Genomic DNA, 22,590 nt, shown 5'->3' with positions numbered 1-22,590 from the left:
CATTTTCACTTTCAACTAAAACAAGCCTTGACTGGGTAAACCTGTATTAACTGTCAAAATACATCTATCAATCAAGAGCAAAGTGCACATTTTCCATGGAAATGACACTAAAAATAAGTTTTAGCCCTGGTAAAGTGTAAATTGGCAGCTAGAATTACATTTGAAAGCACAATTATGGAACTGGGCATAAAGTTAAAAGATCAAAGCTCCCACTAGATGCTCCCTCGCCCACCTTTCTGTCCCCATCATGGCTTCACCATCACAGCTTCTGATACCTATTAGCCAGGAGCAGGTCTGTGACAAATCCATTAAACAGTTGGCCTCACGCAGCATAGGGCAAGCTTAGAGTCAGCCCACCCCAGAGTATGGGGGTCCTTTCAACAGTTTTATTCCTAAAGCCTTAAATGTTCAGAAGACTGAATGTAACAAATGGGGGATATTAATTTCTCTCTCTCACACACACAAACCGTAATTTATCTGTGACTAAACCTTTGGCAATGCAAAAATGAGCAAGAGTAAAAGGAGAGTTGGGGTCATTTAGGTTTCTATTTACTGAGAAAGCCATATTTAGAAGGGAAATGGGAATGGGTCTGAGTGTGCCAGGATGTCTAATGGCTTTGCTAAGGAGGTAGGCCTGGAGCTGAGGACAACTTCTTAGTGCATGTCTGGTTGTCCAGCACGTGAACTGGAGGCTCTGAGTGCTGGGGCTCTGATGACATGTGCGTTCATCCTGCTCTTTGAACAAGACAAGGCAAGGCAGCAATAAGCTCATGTGCTCTCAGGGGAAACGTGTTTTAGGGAAAGGACTTTCTGGGTCACATATAGTTAAGTTACTTAAGACCTGACAACTGACGTAATGATTTTAGCAATTCCATTTAAAGGATTTTTACTGGTAAATGAAGTTGTCAAATATCCCAAGACTGATTTGATATTGTACTCTCAAAGAAGCCTTATGCATCACATCTGTTCCCAGCTAAACACACTTTCATCTCTTATGATGTCCAAATTTAGGGTCAGCATTCATTGTTCAGATGAGATCACTGTGGCCCCTTAGATGTGGCAAGCAGTTGAAATGAGGAGCTCCCAGTTGTCAGGGCATGGGTGCAAATCGGCCTGTTAGAGCTCACAATAAAGAGCTTTGTGGAACACAGTACCAATCAGCAGTTTCCCTTTGTGCACAGAGGCAACCGTACTTCCTCGTAACACTGTACCATTTTCTGCCTAAACCACTGTAACTTTGGGTTCTTCTAAAATCTTCTGGATTTGGAGCACCCATCCAAAAATAACATTAGATTAATATTTTTTAAAGTCACTCAAGACATAACTTTAAATATGGGGTCATTTCTCCATAAGAAGAAGCCTTTAGGTAAACCATATTTTGTTCCGAAATTACTCTCTATATGATACCTGTTTCCTCCTTGGCAAAGTGACAGATTCTGATCAGATGATCTTTAACAGAGATAGAGACTCAAAGACCTATAGAGGCAAGAACTATAAATCAGTAGTACAGCCTGGGTGTGAGACATAAAGGAGCAGTAGGGACTGTGGTAAATTGCGGGAAGGAGGGGGTATTACTCAGTAATAGTCAAATTATTGCCATGCTGGAATTCAGGCCAGTTTTTGTGTACTTTCAGGTAAGCTAGGAATTTGGATGTTTACACTTAATTCCTGGTTTTTAAATGTGGCAATAAAAACAAAAACAAACACAAAAAAGAGCACTGCCCAAAAAAGAACATACCTCTCCACCACATTCATCATTCCTCTGAACTTAGGGTCCCAACTCTAAATGTGTAAGATTTCATGAGTTTGGTTTCCTTCATTTAGTTGGGCAGAAATATGATTGTATCATTAGCAGCAGTATAGTATTGATAGTATCTAAGATGGCTATACATGATAGCCGATGTTTGACCATTTTGGCCCATAAAATGGTAATTTCATATGATTCACCTACTATACCGAGCACACTGTAAGGCAGGAGCCCAGGGTTGTATTTTGGATCTTCCACTTAACTGTTTGTTTCTCATTTGTAGAATGAGATGGGTGGGACTGTATTAACTCTCAATTCGCTTTCAACTTTAAGTTCGTGTTCTTCTGAAGGCTTTAGGATAAAGTACAGTGACTTGAAGAACAGATACCGATATACAAAAACACCAAATATGGCAGAATAGGAAGACTAGTGCTTGTTTATTAAAGGGTCAACGTGAGCATTTAAAAGGACCTCTCCAAAACAGCTGGCACCGAAGACAGATGTCAGGAAATTGCTATAGCATTCACATGTAGTAGTTAGTTACTGGGAAATAGTTGATGGTGCACCTTGACTTTAGGAAACCACTTTCTAATAAAACTAAATCACTCTTCTGTGGGGCAGTGCATTAGACAATGGATCGTTATTACTTTTTGCTATACCTTACCATATGCATCATTAGAAAGGAAGTATTTTTTTTCCAGAACAGCAAACTAAGTCCATGCTATAGCAAATGGCCCAAGTTCACCAAATGAGCTAACAAGCAAGAACAAATTAGAATCTGACATTCTGCCCAGTTCTGAACAGTGAACACGCCACAGCATACATTTCTTCAATTCTATTCAGCATACCATATAGCAGTCCTAATAGCTAAGAACTAGCAAAAGACACAAAGGATTGCCCTTCACCATAATCACAATTGTCCTGTAAACCCAGAGATAAAGGGCATGAAGGGCCAACAGGCAAATGGAAATACGTATTTGGTTTTTGTTTCTTATCCAAGAAACGTAGGCTTTAAAAAAAACTTTTTTTTTTTTCAGGGGTGGAGGGTGGGATGAGACTGACTCTTAAAACTGAGCTTTACAAAGAATACATAGCAGTAAACCATGTCAAAAAGTATACCGTGTATCTGACGTAAACAACAAGTATAATTAGTACCTACTGAAAACTCCGAGTCAAAAACCCCAGGTAAGGGGCTTCCCTGGTGGCGCAGTGGTTGAGAATCTGCCTGCCGATGCAGGGGACATGGGTTCGAGCCCTGGTCTGGGAAGATCCCACATGCCACGGAGCAACTAAGCCTGTGTGCCACAACTACTGAGCCTGCGCGTCTGGAGCCTGTGCTCCGCAACAAGAGAGGCCGCGATAGTGAGAAGCCCGCGCACCGCGATGAAGAGTGGCCCCCACTTGCCGCAACTAGAGAAAGCCCTCGCACAGAAACGAAGACCCAACACAGCCAATAAATAAATAAATTAAAAAAAAACAAAAAACAAAAAACCCAGGTAAATCATAGTAAACGTTCAGATGCCTGTGGCAAAGTGAGTTTCAAATTCCTGTTTGCGCTGCCAAAACAATCCTCTGAGAAAAAGACCATGGACACCAATAGGGTCTTTGGGTACTAAAACTAAGATGGAAGAGAAGTTCTTTTAAGCCCAGATCATTCCAGCAAGTGATTTAGGTTTCCATTCTGCCAGGAAGGTTTAGAGAGGATGGCCATCCCTGCTTTAGGACTGGTCCATAACATGAACTTGTGCGTGTACTGACACACAGGAAAAGGGGGTTGAACAGGAAGGCAGGTAACACACAAATGATTAGACCATAGCAACGTGGTATAGTATATTTTTTAAACTCTTGTGAATTGCCAAGTTGGAGAAACTATTGAAATAAAGATATGGACCCCAGTCCAGTGCTGGCTATCCTAACCCAGCCCTCCAGGCCCACTCTCCACTCTGCTCAGCCGGTACGAAGCCTGTTCAGGGCTCCCTTGCCCTCCACCCTCCAGTAGAGTTTGACCAAGGAGCAGCTGCAGCAGCGGTGGGGAGTGGGAGGGCTGAGAGGGAGGTGGGGTACTGACCCCAGCCCCCCAGCCCCGTGAGGCCCTGGCTGGTTGGCTACATCCCTCAACCAGAGGTCAGGTTCCCCTCCCAGCGCCTTCTCCACACAGAGCTCCCTTCTCGTCTGGCTTCCGGTAACCATCCCTGCCTTCCTTGTTAGCCTTGGGGTACTGCGTTATCCCTGTTCACTGCCTGTGCCTACACCTCTGTACGTAGTGCCCTCATGAAGTCCCCTCAAATCGCCCAGTTTACACGTACCATCTGTCTCCCGCCTGCACTCTTACTCAATGCCCCCCGGAGTCCCATTCCCTCTTATATCTGATCTCTGGGGTCATCTATCTATGTCCCCCTTTTATTTGCACATATAATTGAGATTTATATTTTCAACCACTGACATGATTCATTTTGCAAACTAACCTCTGATCCAGTAGGATTCTCTGGGTCATAGAAGAAGATTTTCATGCCATTGGGGTGGCGACCAACCCAAAGGTCCCCTGTCACAGGATCCTTGGATACATTACCCATAAGTGTGTTAAAGTCCAGAGGCTTCTAGATTAAAACCAAGGAGAGAAGGAAGGAGAGAAAGTGAAAAAAATCTGTGAGGTGATGGAGCAATACATCAGGGAAAACTATCATCCTGTCCTTGGTCACCACACTCCTGGCTCCGGGGACATGACAATTCTGCCCCATTTCACTAGCACTCAAGGGAATTCCTCTAGCTTTCCATCTATGCTAGTATTTTGCCAGTTTCCAGGACACACGAGGGAGGGGGAAGATCAGAAAACCAAGGAAGACTGTTAAAAGTTAGATGAAGGCATTTGGACTAACATCTGTGCATGAAATTAAAACTGAAAGAAAAAAAAGTTTTAAGTGCAGCCTAAAACAGTTCCTTCTAAAACGGCATGTGCAAATGATATTTTTATAAGCATTCAGAAAACAACCAGGAAATGTAGATTCATTTCTGATGAGAACATCAATGAAATGTAGGCTCTTCTTTAACGGCTAATCATAGGCTCTGCAGCCAGAGGAGAAATGATCACCCGGGGTCTAATTTGTGCCTTGGAGTTGAGGAAAAGTTTCTTCCTTGGCTTCCTGATGTTATTCAACTCCCTGTTCTTCTGCTGTTTATTTTCTAAATATAAGTTGCAAGCATGTGATGACTGCACAGATTGCTGTCGTGGCTTTGTACCGGGATCATAAATAATACCAACGATTCTTAATTCCATCATTCATCATCCTGGCTGCCTTCTACCAGGGAGAAATCGCATCTATTTGTTTACCTCTAACTCTCAGTTGGAGAAACAATATGTACCATGTACCTCAAACAGAGGCCAGCCTACCTCAGCACCCGGAGACCCTGGAATAACTGGCGGTGACTCACTGCACAGGCCAGAGCGTGGGCAGACAGACAGCTGTGGTGAGCCCACGCTGCCCTGTGCTTCCTACTCAAAATGAGAGCTCTCTCCACATGGCCGTGAAGGGACGAGAGGGCTCAAGCATTGAGGCAGAGCCTCCTTTTGACCTTCACGCAGCGCCATCACTCATGCCTACCCTGGAAACCGGCAAGTTTGGCCAAAGGAGGCGGCTGAGCAAACATCCTCTGGCCAAAATCAGCTCCAAGTCTCCTCCATCCCCAAACCCCATCTATCCCAGTGTCAGACATTCTAGGCTGATACGTTAAGTTCTTTACGTGAGGAAAATGTTTGTCACGGGGTTCTGCTATTATCTTTGGAAGGGGTCATGGCCAACTGGTGAATTCCATGGCAGATGAAAGCCTGCAAAGATGAGGGTGGGGAGTGAGAGTGGGAGAAGGACACAGAAACCTGGGGTCCCGTTCATTCATTGCATGATTAATGAGCTCCTGCCTTGCACGTCTGCTGAGCAAGGGGCAGGCCTGGGTCCTGCTGAGGAAGAGCTGACAGTCCAGTAGGGAGCCCATCTTGGGCTCAGCAGTGAACTCTTCCCTTGCAAATCTGTAATTCCGAGCAATACTAACTCACCACGATGCACACTCAGACCACGTTTCATGCTTCCACAAAGTCCAGTGGAAATGTTTACATTCCTTGGTAAGGGAAACAATAAATTATTCTCTTTGGGAAAAACTGGAACCTCTGTTAACAAATATCCCAATTTTTAGAGAGCTGGAACTCACTGAAGTGAGACTATTCATTGGCTGTGTCTTGGAATTTTTTTTTTTTTTTTTTGAGGAGGGGATCGTTTTTATTGCGGTAAAATATGTAAAACATGAAATTTGTCATTTTAACCATTTTTCAGTGTACAATTCAATGGCATCAAGTACATTCGAAATGTTGTGAATCCATCACCACGATCCATTTCCAGAACCTTTCCTCATCCCAAACAGAAACTGTACCCAGTACCTCCCCATTCCTCCCTTCCCCATCCCCTGGTAACCTCTATTCCGCTTTCTGTTTATGAATTTGCCTCTTCTAGGTACCTGGAACCATACACTATTTGTCTTTTTGTGTCTAGCTTATTTCACTTAGCATAATGTCTTCAAGTTCATAGGTTTTATAGCATGGTTTAGTACTTCATTCCTTTTTAAGGCTGAATAATATTTCATTGTATGTATATACCACACTTTGACAGGACATAAACCCATCTGCATCTCATCCCAGATTCTGAGAACAATCCCAGCTAGTTTATCAAATTTCTTGGCACTCCAAGCATCAATTAACTGGTCTTAATTAATATGATCCTTCAAAAGAAAGAATAACATTACAGTTGAAGGGGGGGAGTCTCAACTGAATTGTTAAGTCAGGAGACAGGTATGATTTGCTGCCAGAAGTGGGAGCCAAACCTGAAATAAGCTTTGCCCTCAATCTTGCCTCGGCAAGAGCAGTGCCTTTATGATTCTGTGTTGAATGTATATTGGATTGGGTTTTATTCTTACAAAATCCTTCAACTTTCAATTTGCAGAAGTGCCTATTGTTATAACCACAATTTGTTTTTATTCCCCCAGCCAATATGAGTGTGTGTAATTCCATTTTACTTCAGCTAATACCAAACTAGCCCTGCCAGTGATTTTAATGTCAAACATGATGTTACATTTGATGTTGCTTCAAGGTAATTTTCTCAGAGTGAAGCCCCTCAGGACAGTCGCTGAGATGCGCCGACCGGCACAGTCACACGGGGCCTGGGGACAGCACTTCATATGCCGTGGGCAGTTCTGACCGGGGAGCCTATCTTCGTGTTTTTCCGAAGCGTTACTTTCATAATGCTCCACTTTGCTCTTACTTCTTCTTTCCTCTCCTTTGTGTTTTTACCCCTTTTGCTCCAAACCTTCAGACTGGATCAGAATTGGTTCGGGTGAAGATGAAGCTCTGAAGAATGCCCTGCCCCAGCATGTTAAATTAACAATTAATTTGCTGAGTGCCTACTACGTGTGGGAATTCTTCCAGGAACACATAGAGAAAATATCTGTCCTGTGGCGCTTATACCCTAGTAGGAGAGGCAGACAGACAATAGAGAAGAGAAGTAAAATACAAAATATGTTAGCAAAGGATGCTGAAAATAAAGCCATAAAGGAGACAGGAAATGTGTGTGTGTGTGTGTGTGTGTGTGTGCGCGTGTGTGTGTGTTTAGCGAGGAGCAGAGTTGCAAGTTTAGATTAGGTGCCCAGGGAAGGCCTCGCTGAAGTGACATTTTAGTGAAATCTGGAAAGGTATGAAGGAGAGAACCATGGAGATCTGGAGGAGGAGCACCTGAGGAGACAGACAAGTGCCCCGTCCTGAGGCAGGGCCTCGCCGGGGGAGCCCCAGAAATACTCAAGCAGGAGTATCTCAGCAGCGGGCCAAGGGCTGGAGACAGAGGCAGCAAAGGGATGGGCTGTCAGGGCACCTGGCGGCCATTGTGAGTACCTGGGCTTTATAAATATTGTGCTGTCGTATACAAGTTGAGGCTATTTATTGTCTGTTCCATCAACATGGAGGGGAAAAAAAAGGGGGGTGGGGGGAGGGAAGGAGGAAGAAAGGAAGGAAAGAGAGAACTGAAGAACACAATGCCAAGCTTAAAATTCACTAGAGCAGAAAGAATCAAAGTTTCACAGGTGATGTGTGTGGTTTGCTGCTTCCCACTCCGCAGCTAAGCAAAAGCGAACAACAAACCCATATGATGCTGATGACTCAATAAAGGAGTGAAAAATTCTGTTCTGTTCTCCAATTAGACAATCCTTTTTTCCTCACTTTTAATTTCACAAATCAATTAGAATCTAATTATCACTCTGCAAACTTATAGTATTAATACATCTTACCTTCAATGGAGTTCAAGTCCAATTAGCGTGCTTTTCATACACATGAATCTTATGAGCCAGCACTTCAGATATATAGACATACCTTCAAAGAAGAAAGAGCTACATCAAAGCTCGTGAAGTAATGTGATTCAGAAGGTTACCATGAAGTTGTAATAACTCTTCCTAGGGAGGAACTTTGCTTAGAGACTGGAAAGTGGAACCTGTCTCAAAGCACAACAAACTCTGAAGGAACTCAATGAGTTGACAGTGCACAGAGGAGTTTTAATCTCTGAAAAGTTATTTCTAAAGGTGGGAAGCTAACTGGCACTGACTAGTAGGGAAGGAACTTAACTCTAACGCAAATATCGGGGAGCAAAAGCATGACAGTGCTTTTCTTGGTTTGTCAACATAATGGCAAGCCCCAGGTTCTGCATTTTAGTCCCTCGTTTTAGGCCAGAGAAAGCACAAGAGAAGACAAGTGCTTGGCCTGTATCTGAGAGGAGACTTCCTCCCCTCTACCCTGAGTGCAATGTCACATTCATCATAAAGATCTGTGGCCAGTCTAAGCACAGTGCACCCCAGGACAAAGAGATAAATGACTGCGTGATTATCTGCTATGTGTGAAGACCAGGAGATGATATGAATAATTGAAAACTGTCTGTGTTACTTTCTCTAAATATGTTACTACCCTCTAAATATGTTACTAACCTTCTAAGTATGTTACAAATCCTTCATGATACAAAACGAGGAGGATTTTATATACACACCAATGCTACCCAAAGTGTGGTCCCCAAACCATTGCTGGTCTGTGAATTGTTTCACGGTCACCACCAGAAAATAATGTAAATCAACTACATCACTAAGCACACTACTTAGTGAGGCTGATTTTCTTCCCCATGGTGACACTTTCTTTATGAAGGAAGTGGTGCCTTGATTTACATTTTGGTACAAGCTTTTTGTCGTGTCACAAACCAGCACTACTGATATATACATACCTACAAATTGTTAATCTCATTATACACTCAAAAATCTTCCCTCAAAACAAAGCTGTTTAGTAATACTAAATGTTTATTGCAGTACCCCCTCTTGAAATGCACTTTTTTCCCCAAAAAAGAAATTTAAAAAGAGTATGCCTTCACAAAACAGAAAATTCTGATTTGATATATGTTACCCCCGGAAAAATTAAGATATTTTACATTTTCCCTAATCCTCTTACTGGGATAACATGTTAAAATGCATCCCATCATTTAGAAAATGAATATGCTCTAAATATATCTAAGGAGAATCTGGGGACAGGCATGGCATTTTAAAGAGTTCACATACTTGCCATCAGGTGAGATGTTGATTCCACAGCAAAATCAAATCCGCTGGCCACCACTCGAACTTCATTTGGACTGTAGTAAACAACAAATGAGCTCGCTAGACCCAAATACAACTCCCAGGATCTCAGGTAGGGGTCAACAAAATAGTGATCATTGATGGCATAGAAGTGTTCAGGTCCCACACCGACAATGCCATTCAAACTGCAATTCAAACACACACATATGACATATGCAGGTGAAGGCATGGTACGTTACAGGATTATGCACTGGCATTCATTAATGTCTACTTGTAAAATCAAAAAGTGGAATGGAGGCTTCACAATAGCCGTTACAGCCCAGAATTATGTGAAATCAGTCCAACCTATACAATCCTCAAAGACAATAATTACCCTAAGAAACCCTAAAAGGTTATTAATTAATAGCAATGGAACATAAAAATCCTATAAACTGTGTCTTTAAAAAAGTGTGTGTGTGTGTGTGTGTGTGTGTGTGTGTTTAGATAGACTAAACTCCACATTCAATTAGGCCAGGAATCATTATCAGGGCCACACATTTCTTTATGCTCATATACAACAGTCCAAGGCAGCATCAGGCAGTGGAAAAAACCCTGGCAATCTTGAGACTTTCATTTTAGTTAAAGCTCTGCTACTATTAGCTGTGTGATCTAGGGAAAATTAATCATTTCACATTCCAGGGCCTCAGTTTCCTTATCTATAAAAAAGGAGGAGATGGACTGGTCTATCTTTCAGCCTTACAGGATCACATCCAGCCGTAAAGTTTCATAATTCTAAATGGAGTGAAATGTCTGTGAGCAAGAATGCTCAGAAATAGGATGCTGTGGCTTTTTTGTTGCTGTTGTTCTGATTTTGATTCTCCCTGTGTTACTGAAAATCTAAGATATATGAGTCTATTTTTCTGCTTTAATAGGTACAACAGCGAACACATAAGTGAGTCATTCTGTGCTGATTGAGGTGACAGAAGTTCCCGGGGGCCATTATCTGGGAGAGAATTATCTCCGCTCCATTGAGGAGGGCGTCACGGCCAGCACATCAGCTCTGATGCAGCTCTGGGCTCCTGGGCGACTTTGATAAGCGTACAGAGCCTCAGTTTTCTCATCTGTAAAGAGAGGTTAAATGATTTTCCCAAAGTCATACAGCTCATTAGTATAAGACTAAGGGTCAGAATCTTCATTTGTGGCGTTGCAGTGGGAATTACAACGAGATGATGCCTGCTGTCTGCTTTGCGGGGAGCCTGCCAATCACAAAGCCTCCATCAATGGTAGCCACAGTTACTACATGAGAAAAAGGGTCTAGGAATTTAGGATTAGTCTGTACAGGCTTCAGGCATAAGCCTGCAAGCTGGGGTTTTTTTCCTCTCTTTTTTAAAGGTAGATTTCTGATATTAGTTTGCTTTATAATCCTTTGCTATTTTTCATAAAAAGGAGCACAGCAGAAGGGTTTAGAGTAATAGCTTTGAAATCTGATGAACTCCATTTGAATTCTGGAGTTGCTTGCTGTCATCCATGGGGCCACAGCATGTCACTAAACTCTGAGCCTCTCCATACCTTGAAAGGTTGGGGTAAGAATAAAATGAAATAATGAATCAAAGACCCTGGCACCATGCCTGGCATATAGTAAATGACCAATAATGACCATTGTGTTGTTATTATTATTAATAACATGCTCAAATTATAATAGATTAGTCATTGGAATATTAATGTTGTAGACAACCATATAAACAACCATCAAATACAAAGCAGAAAATATACATGGCTAATCCTTGGGTTGAGAGAGCAGAATTTTAGTTAATTGTGGCACTAACTATAGTTTGCTTCTATATTGCCGAAGACCAATATATTTGCAATTGCCCAGAAAAAAAATACTCTAACCCTGGGAAATTGGACAAAATTAAGATTTCCAAGATTAAATGGTAAAACAAATAAAATAAGTTTTCACTATTTCATAGTGACTCAGAGCACAAGCTCCAGACTCCAGATACCAGGGTTAAAGTTCCAGTTGTACCATTTATTGACAGTGTCACCTGAGGCAAGCTGAATACTCCAGGCCTCATTTTCTTTAATCCAAACTGGTATAGAAATAAAACCTAATTAAGAAAATATTTGTGGGACTTCCCTGGTGGCGCAGTGGTTAAGAATCTGCCTGCCAATGCAGGGGACCCGGGTTCAATCCCTGGTCCAGGAAGATCCCACATTCTGCAGAACAACTAAGCCCGTGCTCTGTGCACAACTACTGAGCCTGAGCTCTAGAGCCCGTGCTCCGCAACAAGAGAAGCCACAACAATGAGAAGCCAATGCACCACAACAAAGAGTAGCCCCTGCTCGCTGCAACTAGAGAAAGCCCACGCACAGCAACAATGACCCAACACAGCCAAAAATAAAAATTAAAAAAAAGAAAATATTTGTAAGAAGTTAATAAAATAATCTGTTAAATTGATAGGCCAGGAGCCATAAAGCAGCATCCAGCCAACCTGGGAAATGAGGGAGGAAGAGGATGGGTCTTCTCTGAGGGGCTTGAGTCCTCAAAAGTTTCTGCAGAGGACTTTCCTGGTGGCGCAGTGGTTAAGAATCCGCCTGCCAATGCAGGGGACACGGGTTCGACCCCTGGTCCGGGAAGATCCCATATGCCGCGGAGCAACTAAGCCCGTGCGCCACAACTACTGAGCCTGCGCTCTAGAGCCCGCGAGTCACAACTACTGAGCCTGCGAGCCACAACTAGAGAAAGCCTGCATGCAGCAACGAAGACCCAACACAACCAAAAATAAATAAATAAAATAAATAAATTTATATAAAAAAAAAAGTTTCTGCAGAAGAACACTTGGAGGAGTTTGTGATCATTAGAAAGGGGAGTTGCCATTATCCTCCCACCCCGTCCCCCACTCCCTGCCAAAAGGAAACACTAAAAGTGGATTAACCATCCACTGGTGTTAAAGGAAAATAGAAACATGACATATCTCAGTACTTAGGCAGAAGTTTGTGTTTGATGGTTTTCAGATGCAAAAGTGACTTTTCTTCTTGAAATTTAAACAACTCAACCGTGGACTTAAAATCTGGATGGTTCACCACCAGCAGGTACACGGTATTATCTGAGAAGAGATTAAAAACAAAAATGGAAACATTAACCGAGCTGTCAGCTGTCAGCCCTGTCTCCAGAAAGCAATTTCAACCCACCTCCAACCAGTACTTAGGGTATCAGGCAGATGGAATATTTTCATCTCTTTGTAGAGAAGCATTTGTGATTGCTCCAAAGAAAAATGGCTAAAGGAAGACCCAGTGACAGTCTCTAAAAACTCCAGACTCCACAAGGGGAAAAAAAATCCTCAACTTAAGAATGAGCAGCCCTTGACACTAAAACTCCAAAGAGCTTATTAAGCTTTCTACTGCAAATGGTCTCAGCAAGATGCAGCACTGAGATAAAAGAGATAAAAGATGTGAAGAATATCAATAAGAGAAGGTGTGCTCAGGTGTAATTTACACAGTGTGAGATGATCAATTCCATAAAAAGACCATGTGAGAGATAATATCAAAGGGAAGCAGATTCTGGGAGTCAGTGCAACTCTGAGACAAGAAAGAGACCAGTTTAAGTGGTCAAGAAGGTATGATCAGAACCGGCAAGTGAAGTTAGGCCATAGTCTTTGCCTTTGGAAGCAGTGAGTCTTCGGAAAGCTTTGACGTGACTGAACTGGTGTTTAAAGGAAAATAGTGTAAAGTTTAGGAGGTTGAATTGAAGAAATTTGAACAGAAAAGCCAGCTATGAAGCTTCCCATTAGTCCATTTGACAAGCAAATGTTTATTTTAATTGGTGCTAAGTGCTACAAAGGGAAAACAAAACCAGATAAAGGGATGGAGAGTAATGAGATGTCTTCTTCACAGGAGTCAGGGAAGTTCTGAGAAGATGATGTCAAACCAGATATCTAATGAAATGAGAGACTGAACTATGTGAATATCTGGGGAAAGAGTGCTCCAGGCTGAAGGAAGAGAGCGTGCAAAGGGCCTGAGGCACACGTTTCCTTGGAACACTTAATGGTGAGGTTGTGGTTGGAGGAGTGAAAGAGTGGGAATACTGAAGCCACAGAAACAGGAGCCAAGGCCAGTCTTCAGGGCTTAGGATAGGGATCCAGGGCTTACTTATAGGGGGCTTTCAACCAAGGAGTAACATGATCTGTGGGTATGGCAGTAATCCAGGCACGTGGAGAGAAGGGACTGGACCAGGAAGATGGCACTGACAGCAAAAGACAGGAAAGGACAAGAGAGGCATTTGACAGGAAGTATCAAAATTCCCTAATGATGGCTGAGGAACGAGGGAGTCGGAAATCAAACGTAAGTGAGGATTAAAACCCGGATTCACGTTTTGCACAGCAGATTCCACCTCTAGGAATTTATCCTAAGGAAGTATTCACAGAAGCTATATGTACAAGAATGTTTATTTTGGCATTGTTTTCAATGAGCATAAAGGTGGGAACAGGTTGAATATCCATCAACAGATGAACTATATTATGGTACTCCCACACAACAAAATTCTAAAGAGCCATTGTAAAGTAGCTCTAAATGCACTGTCAGAGAAAGGAATCCACGATGTAGTGTTTAATGCAAAAGCAATTTATACGAGCACTTGTGTAATATTTATGTGCTTACTTTTCCCATTTTAATTTAAAAGACCATGCACACACCCAACACCCTATTTCTTTGCACTTAAAATATTTTGAAAATAAAATATAGTGTTGATAAATGGGTGAAGAGGTCATTGAAAGGGAAATATATACGGATATATGTATATTTCATATATACATATATGGAAGAAGAGAAGTCATATGGGGTAAACATGAAGAACGGAAGATAAGAGGATAAAGAATTACTTTTCGACATTGTGAGTTTAATGTGGCTATAGGAGAGGAACCCAAATAGAAGTATCTAATAAGCTGAAGGGAGGGAACTGAAGAGCTGATTAAAATCATCATCATCATCATCATCATCATCATCATCATCATCATCCACTCTGGGGGTGTTCTCCTAGAGAGCCGGCACAGTCACAGTTGTGACATGGCTGAACTTTCTGAAATAGAGAAAATAAAGAGGAGGCAAAATATTGGTCCTTTGGGGAATGCTCAGAGAATTCGAAATGAGTGACAAAATAATAAAGAGGGGAGACAACCTGCAGCAGAATTAGAATGAGGACAGACAAGTGTACTGGAGTATCAGGGACGGGCGGTTGAGTTGAAGGAGAAAGGGGTCAACAGTAGAAAATGAGATGGAGGGAGGAAGTGGGGAGGGAGGGAGGAGAGGAGGGGAGGGCAAGGAGGAAGGAGAGGCAGAGGGGGAGAGTTGGAAGAAAGAGAGAGAGACATTGCTGATAACTTTCAAGGCAGCAATTTTAGCCCACCAAAATGGGAAAAGTCTGCAGGGACTGAAGAAGGGATTGTCTGATGAGGAGATGGACGACAGGGGTGATTCTCAACCCTGGTCTCACATTTTTATCTCCTGGAGAGCTTGTAACAAGCAATACCGCCCAAGTCTCCCTCAGACCAACTGAATCAGAATATTTGGGGCTGGGACCTGGACATCAGGCTTTTTAAAACTCTCCAGGTGCTTGTGTGTGCAACCGGGATTGAGAGTTAATGTAGAGACCAAGGAAATGGCTGCAAAAAGAAGGGAAGAAGTGGGATGAAGGCATAAGGGATGGGGCAACATGTTAAAATGTGGAGAAGCAGTTTGAAGACAACCAGAGGCACCAGTGGGCAGGGAGGCATCGAAAGTGACCATCTGTCAGTGGATCTGTAGGTTGCAGGTGTCTTACGTTAGAAAAATCTATTCCTGTAAATGCCTGGATCTGTAAAATTCTTTAAGTTGGAAAAACCCATAATGATTAGAGCTGAATATCATTACTATAGTAATTACAGGGATGATGTGAAGGTTGGTATTTTTAAAAATTAGGTGTTTTGCAAATCTCAAATATTCTAGCATTCTCAAGCCTTTATGTGGTTATAACGTTATATTTAATTAACATGAGGGTAAGTTTAAAACCCAGAGTAAGAACATTGTTCATGATTATACTTTAGTTGGATGAAAAGAAATATTCTTTCACTAACATTTTTCTGTTTTTTAAAATTTGGCTTTATTTTTAATAAACATTAAACATTAAATAAACATTAAATAAATATTGTTACCTTCATTTGTGAATGTGCTAATCCCATGAGGGTTAAATGAAGACAAATCAAAGTTACTTCCAGTGATCCTCAGTTCCAACACTGTTGTATCCTCTTCAACAGTGGATATGATCCACTGTTCATGTCCATCAGAAGTATTTTTCCAGGCTTATCGGGTTCAAAGCTCTTTATTCCAGGATATTTTAATCCCTTATAGAATAATGGAGGAGAAAACACAGGCACTTTATAAATACTTCAAATGCTGATGGAGGTGGTAGATGGCACTTGGGTTCACACTGTCTGGTTCCGGCCACAGGGCCCCATGGGAAGCCTCTTAGTTGGCTTGTGCAATAGACCCACAGGGTCTCTGGGAGCCACATGCTCTACCAGGTGACCCCACACAACAGGCACAGACCCTTCCATGTGTGTCGAATATCACAGCTATCAAGCTACCAACCCATGACAAAGATTAAAAAAAAGAAGAGCAGACCAAAGAAACATTTACGAATGGGCTTCAATAATATAAGCAAGGAACACGGACAGAACATTGGTTATGGTTTTTAAACCGTCCCCTAGCAGGTTCATTGGAAGCATCTCAGAGACGAGGTTTAGGGGAAGTCTAGTAAGCCCAGGGAGCAACTCCTTTCTTAGCCTGAAGGTAGAACAACGACACATATCTATTTGTTTTACATATCTGGGTCCCATATAAGATTTTGCTGGAAATATATATTCTGTTCCTTTAAAAAAGAGTTTGTAAGACACTTCTGCAGAGGATGACTAGTCTTCCATCTTCACAGGAGAAAACTGGATTGAATGAACTACAACAGGAAGCAAAGGGTTTTCAATGGCTGGATGACTTGTATAGTGTATCCTATCAACTCTGTTTTCCTAGACTAGGTTGTTGACTTCTTTTGTTTTGAGCTGTATCACCTACCGCAATGATCTATACGCAGGAGAGGTTCAACAACATGGTGGCTTTTCTCTTCAAAGTTTGGGAATTGTGGAATAAAGTATCAACGATTTTAAATTAAAAGGCTTATTCTGAAAAGCATAAAAAAAGATAAAAATCTAAATGATGTGTGAGGGGATATATATACACACACGTACACACATATATGCACTCAATTCAGCAAATATTTGAATATACCACTTAAGTGCTTCAAGGAATAGACAGATGAATGGGAAGCCATTCTTGAACTCACTGGACTCACAAATTGCCACAATGGAAGACAGGGGAATATAAAGAGTTCACTGTACATACAGGAATACAAATATGCATAGAACATATACTATCAAAATCGTAACATCAGTATGAATGCATATACGGTTTGTTTTTTGAACCATTTCACTGCTCATTTTATTTGAAGATGGGCATTGGTATAAAAAAGGCTGAAACAAAAGACAAGCTGCCAGTCCTAGAAAATGGTTCAGAGCACAATAAGTGAAAGGAAACACTTATGGAGCTAATGAAAGCCAGTCCATTACGAAGTATCTCCAAGTCTTCAGAGCCAGTTTCTGTCAGAAAAGAGAATAGACAGCACAGATTGTTTCATACTGTTGCAGGAAGCTAAGGGTCCTTTTCTTTATCACTCCTAACTTGAAAATAGGGCTACATATTTAGCTCTTCTTTGATAGGTTCATTTATTTATTCCAGTTGACTAATGTGATGATTTAAAAATTAAAAGCGATTCATATATTGAAATAAAGTATATTTAAAATGTACACTTAATATATTTGTTTTAAATTGATGGACTAGAACTTTCTCCTTAGAGCCCAAAACCTCTTAAAGTACATGGAAATTCACTAAATGTACAAAAGGTACAGTAATTTGAAAATAGCCTGCTGTTTTTTAAAGACATAAACTCCCAATATATGTTGATACTTAATAACTCCAAACCAAATAAACTCTTTGAAAACCCTATTGGAAATATAAACAAATTCCAAATGCTTTGGTTAAAATGGGGATACATTTCATATGCCAAATATGCATTTACTATTAATATAAACATCAATAAAATATCACCAAATTAGTTATGCTTTAAGTACATGTAAATTTTTTGGATTTCAATCAATCTCGAGACATATGGGATTTTTGATTTGGTATTAATAATTTTAGTGGAGGTGTTTGTTTTTCAAATATCCAGTGATATTTAATATCAATATCATGTTTGTTTTCTAGAAAAAAAGATTACACTATAAGATAGCTGACCAAGCTTACTGATGCTAACTGCATTAAGTCATGTGGTCTAGCCTTTCCAACCTCAGTCAACTGAGATAAATAATTCTAAAAAAACCCTCAAAACATAACAAAAGCAGATTGGGACTGACATATACACACTACTATATATAAAATAGATAACAAATAGGAACCTGCTGTATAGCACAGGGAACTCTACTCAACACTCTGTAATGACTTATATGGGAAAAGAATCTAGAAAAAAGAGTGGATATATGTATATGTATAACTGATTCACTTTGCTGTACACCTGAAACTAACACAACATTGTAAATCAACTATACTCCAATAAAAATTTTAAAAAAAAATAACAAAAGCATGAATGTCAAACAAGTTGTTCTCAAATAACAAAGTTGGTTGGTTGAAGCCAGCTGGGGACTTGAGTCCTCCGACACTCCTGTTGGTTGCCTACGAGCTGCTATTCTCTGGCCCTTTTATCTTTGCTGAAGGGTCAGTCTTCCACAAAGGAGGCCCATAATTACTTTCCCAGCTTCCTTTGCAGCTAGGGCACCAGCCTGTTGTCTAGCTCTGATTAATGACATCTAAGGGAAAATCTGCTGAGAGCTTCTGGGAAAAATTTTCCTCCCAGATATTAAAAGAGAGATGCATGAGGAGAAGCCCTGTGGTAACTGCAAAGGTGTGTGAGGTCTTTTAAAAATTTTACCCTTTACTCATTGCTTTTTATTCCTCTTTTGTCCCTCCTCTGCCATCTGCTCAGGTTATATTACCATAAAATCAAACACTGTCTGACTGTTGTTTTTGCTAAACGGACCAAACAAAAACAAATGATCAAAAAACAGTCAAAAACATTGACAGTAGGTTGGTAAAGTCAAAAGTCAAGTAATTTGGTATTCATAACTAACTACTGACTTAATAATACTCTCCTGGTTCATAGTTTTATTTTTGAACAAAATTTAACAAGTATATTAATCAAATAACTCACAAGATAATACTTCAAGGGAGATACTTCCTCCTCTCAAATACTTACCTATTCCTTTTCCTAATTTACAGTTAGGAAGTTCTACCAATTTTACTCTTGGGAAGCATTCTTTCTTGTTCTGGGAGAGAAAAAAAGGAATCAACTATGCATAAAACTGTCCAGAAATTATAATTAAGTTGCAAAGGTAAGTAGCCAATAAAGTTCTCCTTAACTGTACTTTTTGCCTGGGTTTCAACCCCAGGGTTAGTGGTCCCTGAAACCTGAGCAATTCTACCAGACCAGACCTGAGCAAGACACATGGGTCCCTGGGCACAACATTCAGTATTTATTTAGCAGAGGTGGGTAGATACACAAAGGAGATACATAGTGTCCTCTTGAGGACTCTGTGCCCTTTGGCAGAACAGGAACTATTTCATCAGCTGTGTCAGGAGTCCTAAGTGGAAATTTGGGTTAAATAGCAACAGGGTTCCAATTTATTCCATTGATGTTTTAGGGCTGCTGACAGATGGGCCTCCTGCCCATCTGCCCAGTGTGGCCCCAAAGCCTGGACTGGACATCTGCTTTCGGGTGTGTTACTTGAAAAATGCAGGTGTGCTTAAAGGATTTATAACTTCAGAAAATCATACCCAAGGCCAACATATAAAAAGGCATTGCACGTACACACACCCAAAAGTGACTTACTAAATCTGAGTGCATAAACATTGTGGGGAACATTTGAGTGAAGGACAAAGGAAAAAAGAACAGATGTGAGAAGGAAGTACCAGCAGGCTGCCTGCGCAGCACAGAGCTATTGACATAGCATTTGAAAGAAATGGACCACAACATTAGCACAGCCAAGAGATCTAAACAATAAACATTTTTTGAGAACTAATGATACAATACAGTCAGAGTGAGCAGCAACAATTATCCAACAATCCCTGGAAATCTTATTTGACTAAAGATAGACAGGCAGAGAAAGTTTTCACTTTGCCTTACTGATAATTTAGTCTCATAGAAGGAGGAAGATGGGCTAAGGGTGACTGGACACTTTGCATAAAATTCCTAACAACATGGTATAAAATAATAGGAATTTGGAGGTGACTGATTATTTCATCTTTTCATTCAGATAAAAATGTAGCATGCTCCTACTATCATGCCATTGGCTATCAATTCTACCCTCTAGGAGGGTCTGAGCTAAGAGGCTAGCAGTGGGGTCTAGTAATCAGCTTTGTTAAAGCACCACAGTTCACCTTGAGGCACAGAGTAGAGAACCTGGGTGCTAGAGATCCAGAGGTGAATGAATAGATGAGGAAGGCCTGGCCTGCAAGGAGAGGGTGGGTCCCTGAATGATGGACACAAACTTAGAAAGCAGACTTCAAAGGAAACTTGGGATCTGCCCCCATGACCTGAGAAACAAAAAAATATTTCAACAATGGAAATCTGATGTTATAATCAAAAAAGTTTGCAATAAAGAAATAAAAGGGAACGTTTAGAGCAGCGTTACCAACTTTTCAGACTAAGACCCACGCTAGGAAAAGCATTTTGCATGGTAGAAACACACATCACACACACACACACACACACACACACACCCCTGAAACAAAGTTCACAAAGTGATACTCACTCTAATACATTTAATAAATTAACTTTTCTATTCAATTCTATTTCATTTATTTAAAGATGCTGGTCATACATATAACAAATATTGGTGAGGATGTGTGTATATTTATTTATTTATATATATATATGTATATATATATACACACACACACACACACACACAATGGAATATTACTCAGCCATAAAAAATAATGAAATTTGCCATTTTCAACAACATGGATGGACCTGGAAGGTATTATGCTTAGTGAAATAAGTCAGGCATAGAAAGACAAATACTGTATGTTATCACTTATATGTGGGATCTAAGAAATAAACAAATGAATGAAAATAACAAAAGAGAAACAGACTCACAGATATAGAGAACTAGTGGTTACCAATGGGAAGAGGGAAGAGGGAAGTGGGGAGGGGCAATATAAGGGTAGGAGATTAAGAAGTACAAACTACTATGCATAAGATAAATAAGCTACAAGGATATATTGTACAGCACAGAGAACACAGCCAATATTTTATAATAATTATAAATGGAGTATAATCTATAAAAATACTGAATCACTATGTTGTACACCTGAAACTAATATAATATTGTAAGTCAACTATACTTCAATTTTAAAAATAATAAAATAAAAATAAATAAATAAATAGGTAAGTGTTGATCATAATTTACTAAATTGATTTTGTGATCCACCATTTTGAAAAACACTGGTCTACAGAAAGCTCCGTGAATATACACAGAGTGCCCCAAGGAACTCAAAGGACAGGTGCAAGATGTTAAGAGTGCAGGTCATAATCAAGGACATTACAAAGAATGACACAGAAGAAGAGTCAGTGACGTGCAATCAGTGAGTGGGTCAAGACTTGGGAAAAATGCCAAGGATAGCCAAATTAGCTTTTTTAGAGTCAAAATCACACAGGAAGAAGAGATATGCAGCCTGGCTTGCAAGGTTCATTAAATGTGATGTGTTCACAGAGGGCAGGGAAAAGCAGAACTGATCAGCCCGTATTCTAACTTAGGCTTCTCTCTCATGGAAGTTGATCTCTAACCTGGAAAAGGTAGAATAATCACAGTTAAAGGGAGCCCACAGTAGGTAAGGAGGCATTAAGTGAGCACTCAGTTGCTTTGGGTTCAAATCTGTGGCCAAAAGAAGTCAAATCTCAACAGACTAATCATTACTAGTACAGTTCAAGTACTGTAATTACTCTGCTTTAATCCTCAAATCTCTCCCTGAGGTATTGTTTCCCCTATTTTACAGATGACTAAGATTAAGTGGCTTTTCAAGGCTACAAAACTATGAAGTGGCTGAGCTGGGATTAGAACTGAAGTATGAATGCAAAGATCACATTTGGTCCTCTGCCCAGCAAAATTTACCAGTATCACCACTTCCAAAAAGCTGAGGGAAGTGCCAGAAGACAATTCAGCTTGCGTTACTATAATCCAGCTCATATTTTTCTATTTTATTTTCAATTATCAGGAAATATCTTGTCAAGGGCTTGATTAAGTCCAAATGTTCCAGGTCTAAAGGATAAAGCTCAATGTTTGAGATGTGTTGCTGATTTATAAGCTGCTGAACTCTGGCCAGAAATCACATACTCCCTGCTATGACTTATTCTTTGCAAATACATGCCAGCTCCTTACAAAAGAAAGCAAGGATCTTTAGCTATACATTAAGAAATCCATTCTGGAACTTTCCTTGGGGCCATATGCATCCTCGCCCGGTCTACCTTCTGCCACTGCACACTCCTCATTATTCAATATTCCTTATTGGGTCCTACTATCCTTAAAAGGATGGAATTGGGACTTGAAATCAGGTGCCATGAAACCAAGGACCCTTTTCTCTACATCACTTTCTCATGCAAGTTTTCCCTCCACCTAGTCCTTCCTGCTAATCTACCTGGAAGATTCTTACTCATGACGGTCTGCAGCTCCTACTGACCCTCTGTGACAGGATTAGTAACTCCTTCATTTATCCTCATGAACCTTCACATATACATCTACAGAGTCTCTTACCATATTGTTTTACAGTAATCAGTTTGTGGTCTCATTGCTCACAGTAAACTCTGAAATCTGTGAGTGAATACTGCATCCTATTCATCCCTGTGACTTCCCACATGAATACAGCACTCGAGGAAAAAAGAAGGTACTTGGTAGATGTCTGCTGAATTGTTTTGTGGAATTAGTAGGCTAGTGGATCAGATGGAGAAGATGATCTTGGTTGCATTGACAGAGGAGGGCCAGTGAGTTATTCGTCCTTAGCCTATGGTCTCAGTGAGGTATTATCACAATATATATTCA

The 22,590-nt window shown here is 40.7% G+C and overlaps 1 protein-coding gene across 1 annotated transcript; it reads right to left on the bottom strand.

Annotated features, from left to right (window-relative positions):
* Positions 1-1,116: 1,116 nt before the first annotated feature.
* PON1 (paraoxonase 1) lies at positions 1,117-21,920 on the bottom strand. Its single transcript, XM_061198240.1, is given in 11 exon segments — positions 1,117-1,273; positions 4,214-4,341; positions 8,066-8,147; positions 9,368-9,395; positions 9,398-9,567; positions 12,345-12,468; positions 15,547-15,661; positions 15,664-15,735; positions 16,979-17,040; positions 18,750-18,796; positions 21,889-21,920. Coding segments are annotated over 11 exon segments (1,017 nt in total).
* Positions 21,921-22,590: the final 670 nt, after the last annotated feature.

The sequence above is a fragment of the Eubalaena glacialis genome, chromosome 8 (assembly GCF_028564815.1).
Source record: "Eubalaena glacialis isolate mEubGla1 chromosome 8, mEubGla1.1.hap2.+ XY, whole genome shotgun sequence".
In the NCBI taxonomy this organism is placed as follows: domain Eukaryota; kingdom Metazoa; phylum Chordata; class Mammalia; order Artiodactyla; family Balaenidae; genus Eubalaena; species Eubalaena glacialis.
The sequence above is the reverse complement of the archived record's forward strand: the minus strand, read 5'-3'. Positions and strand labels throughout refer to the sequence as shown.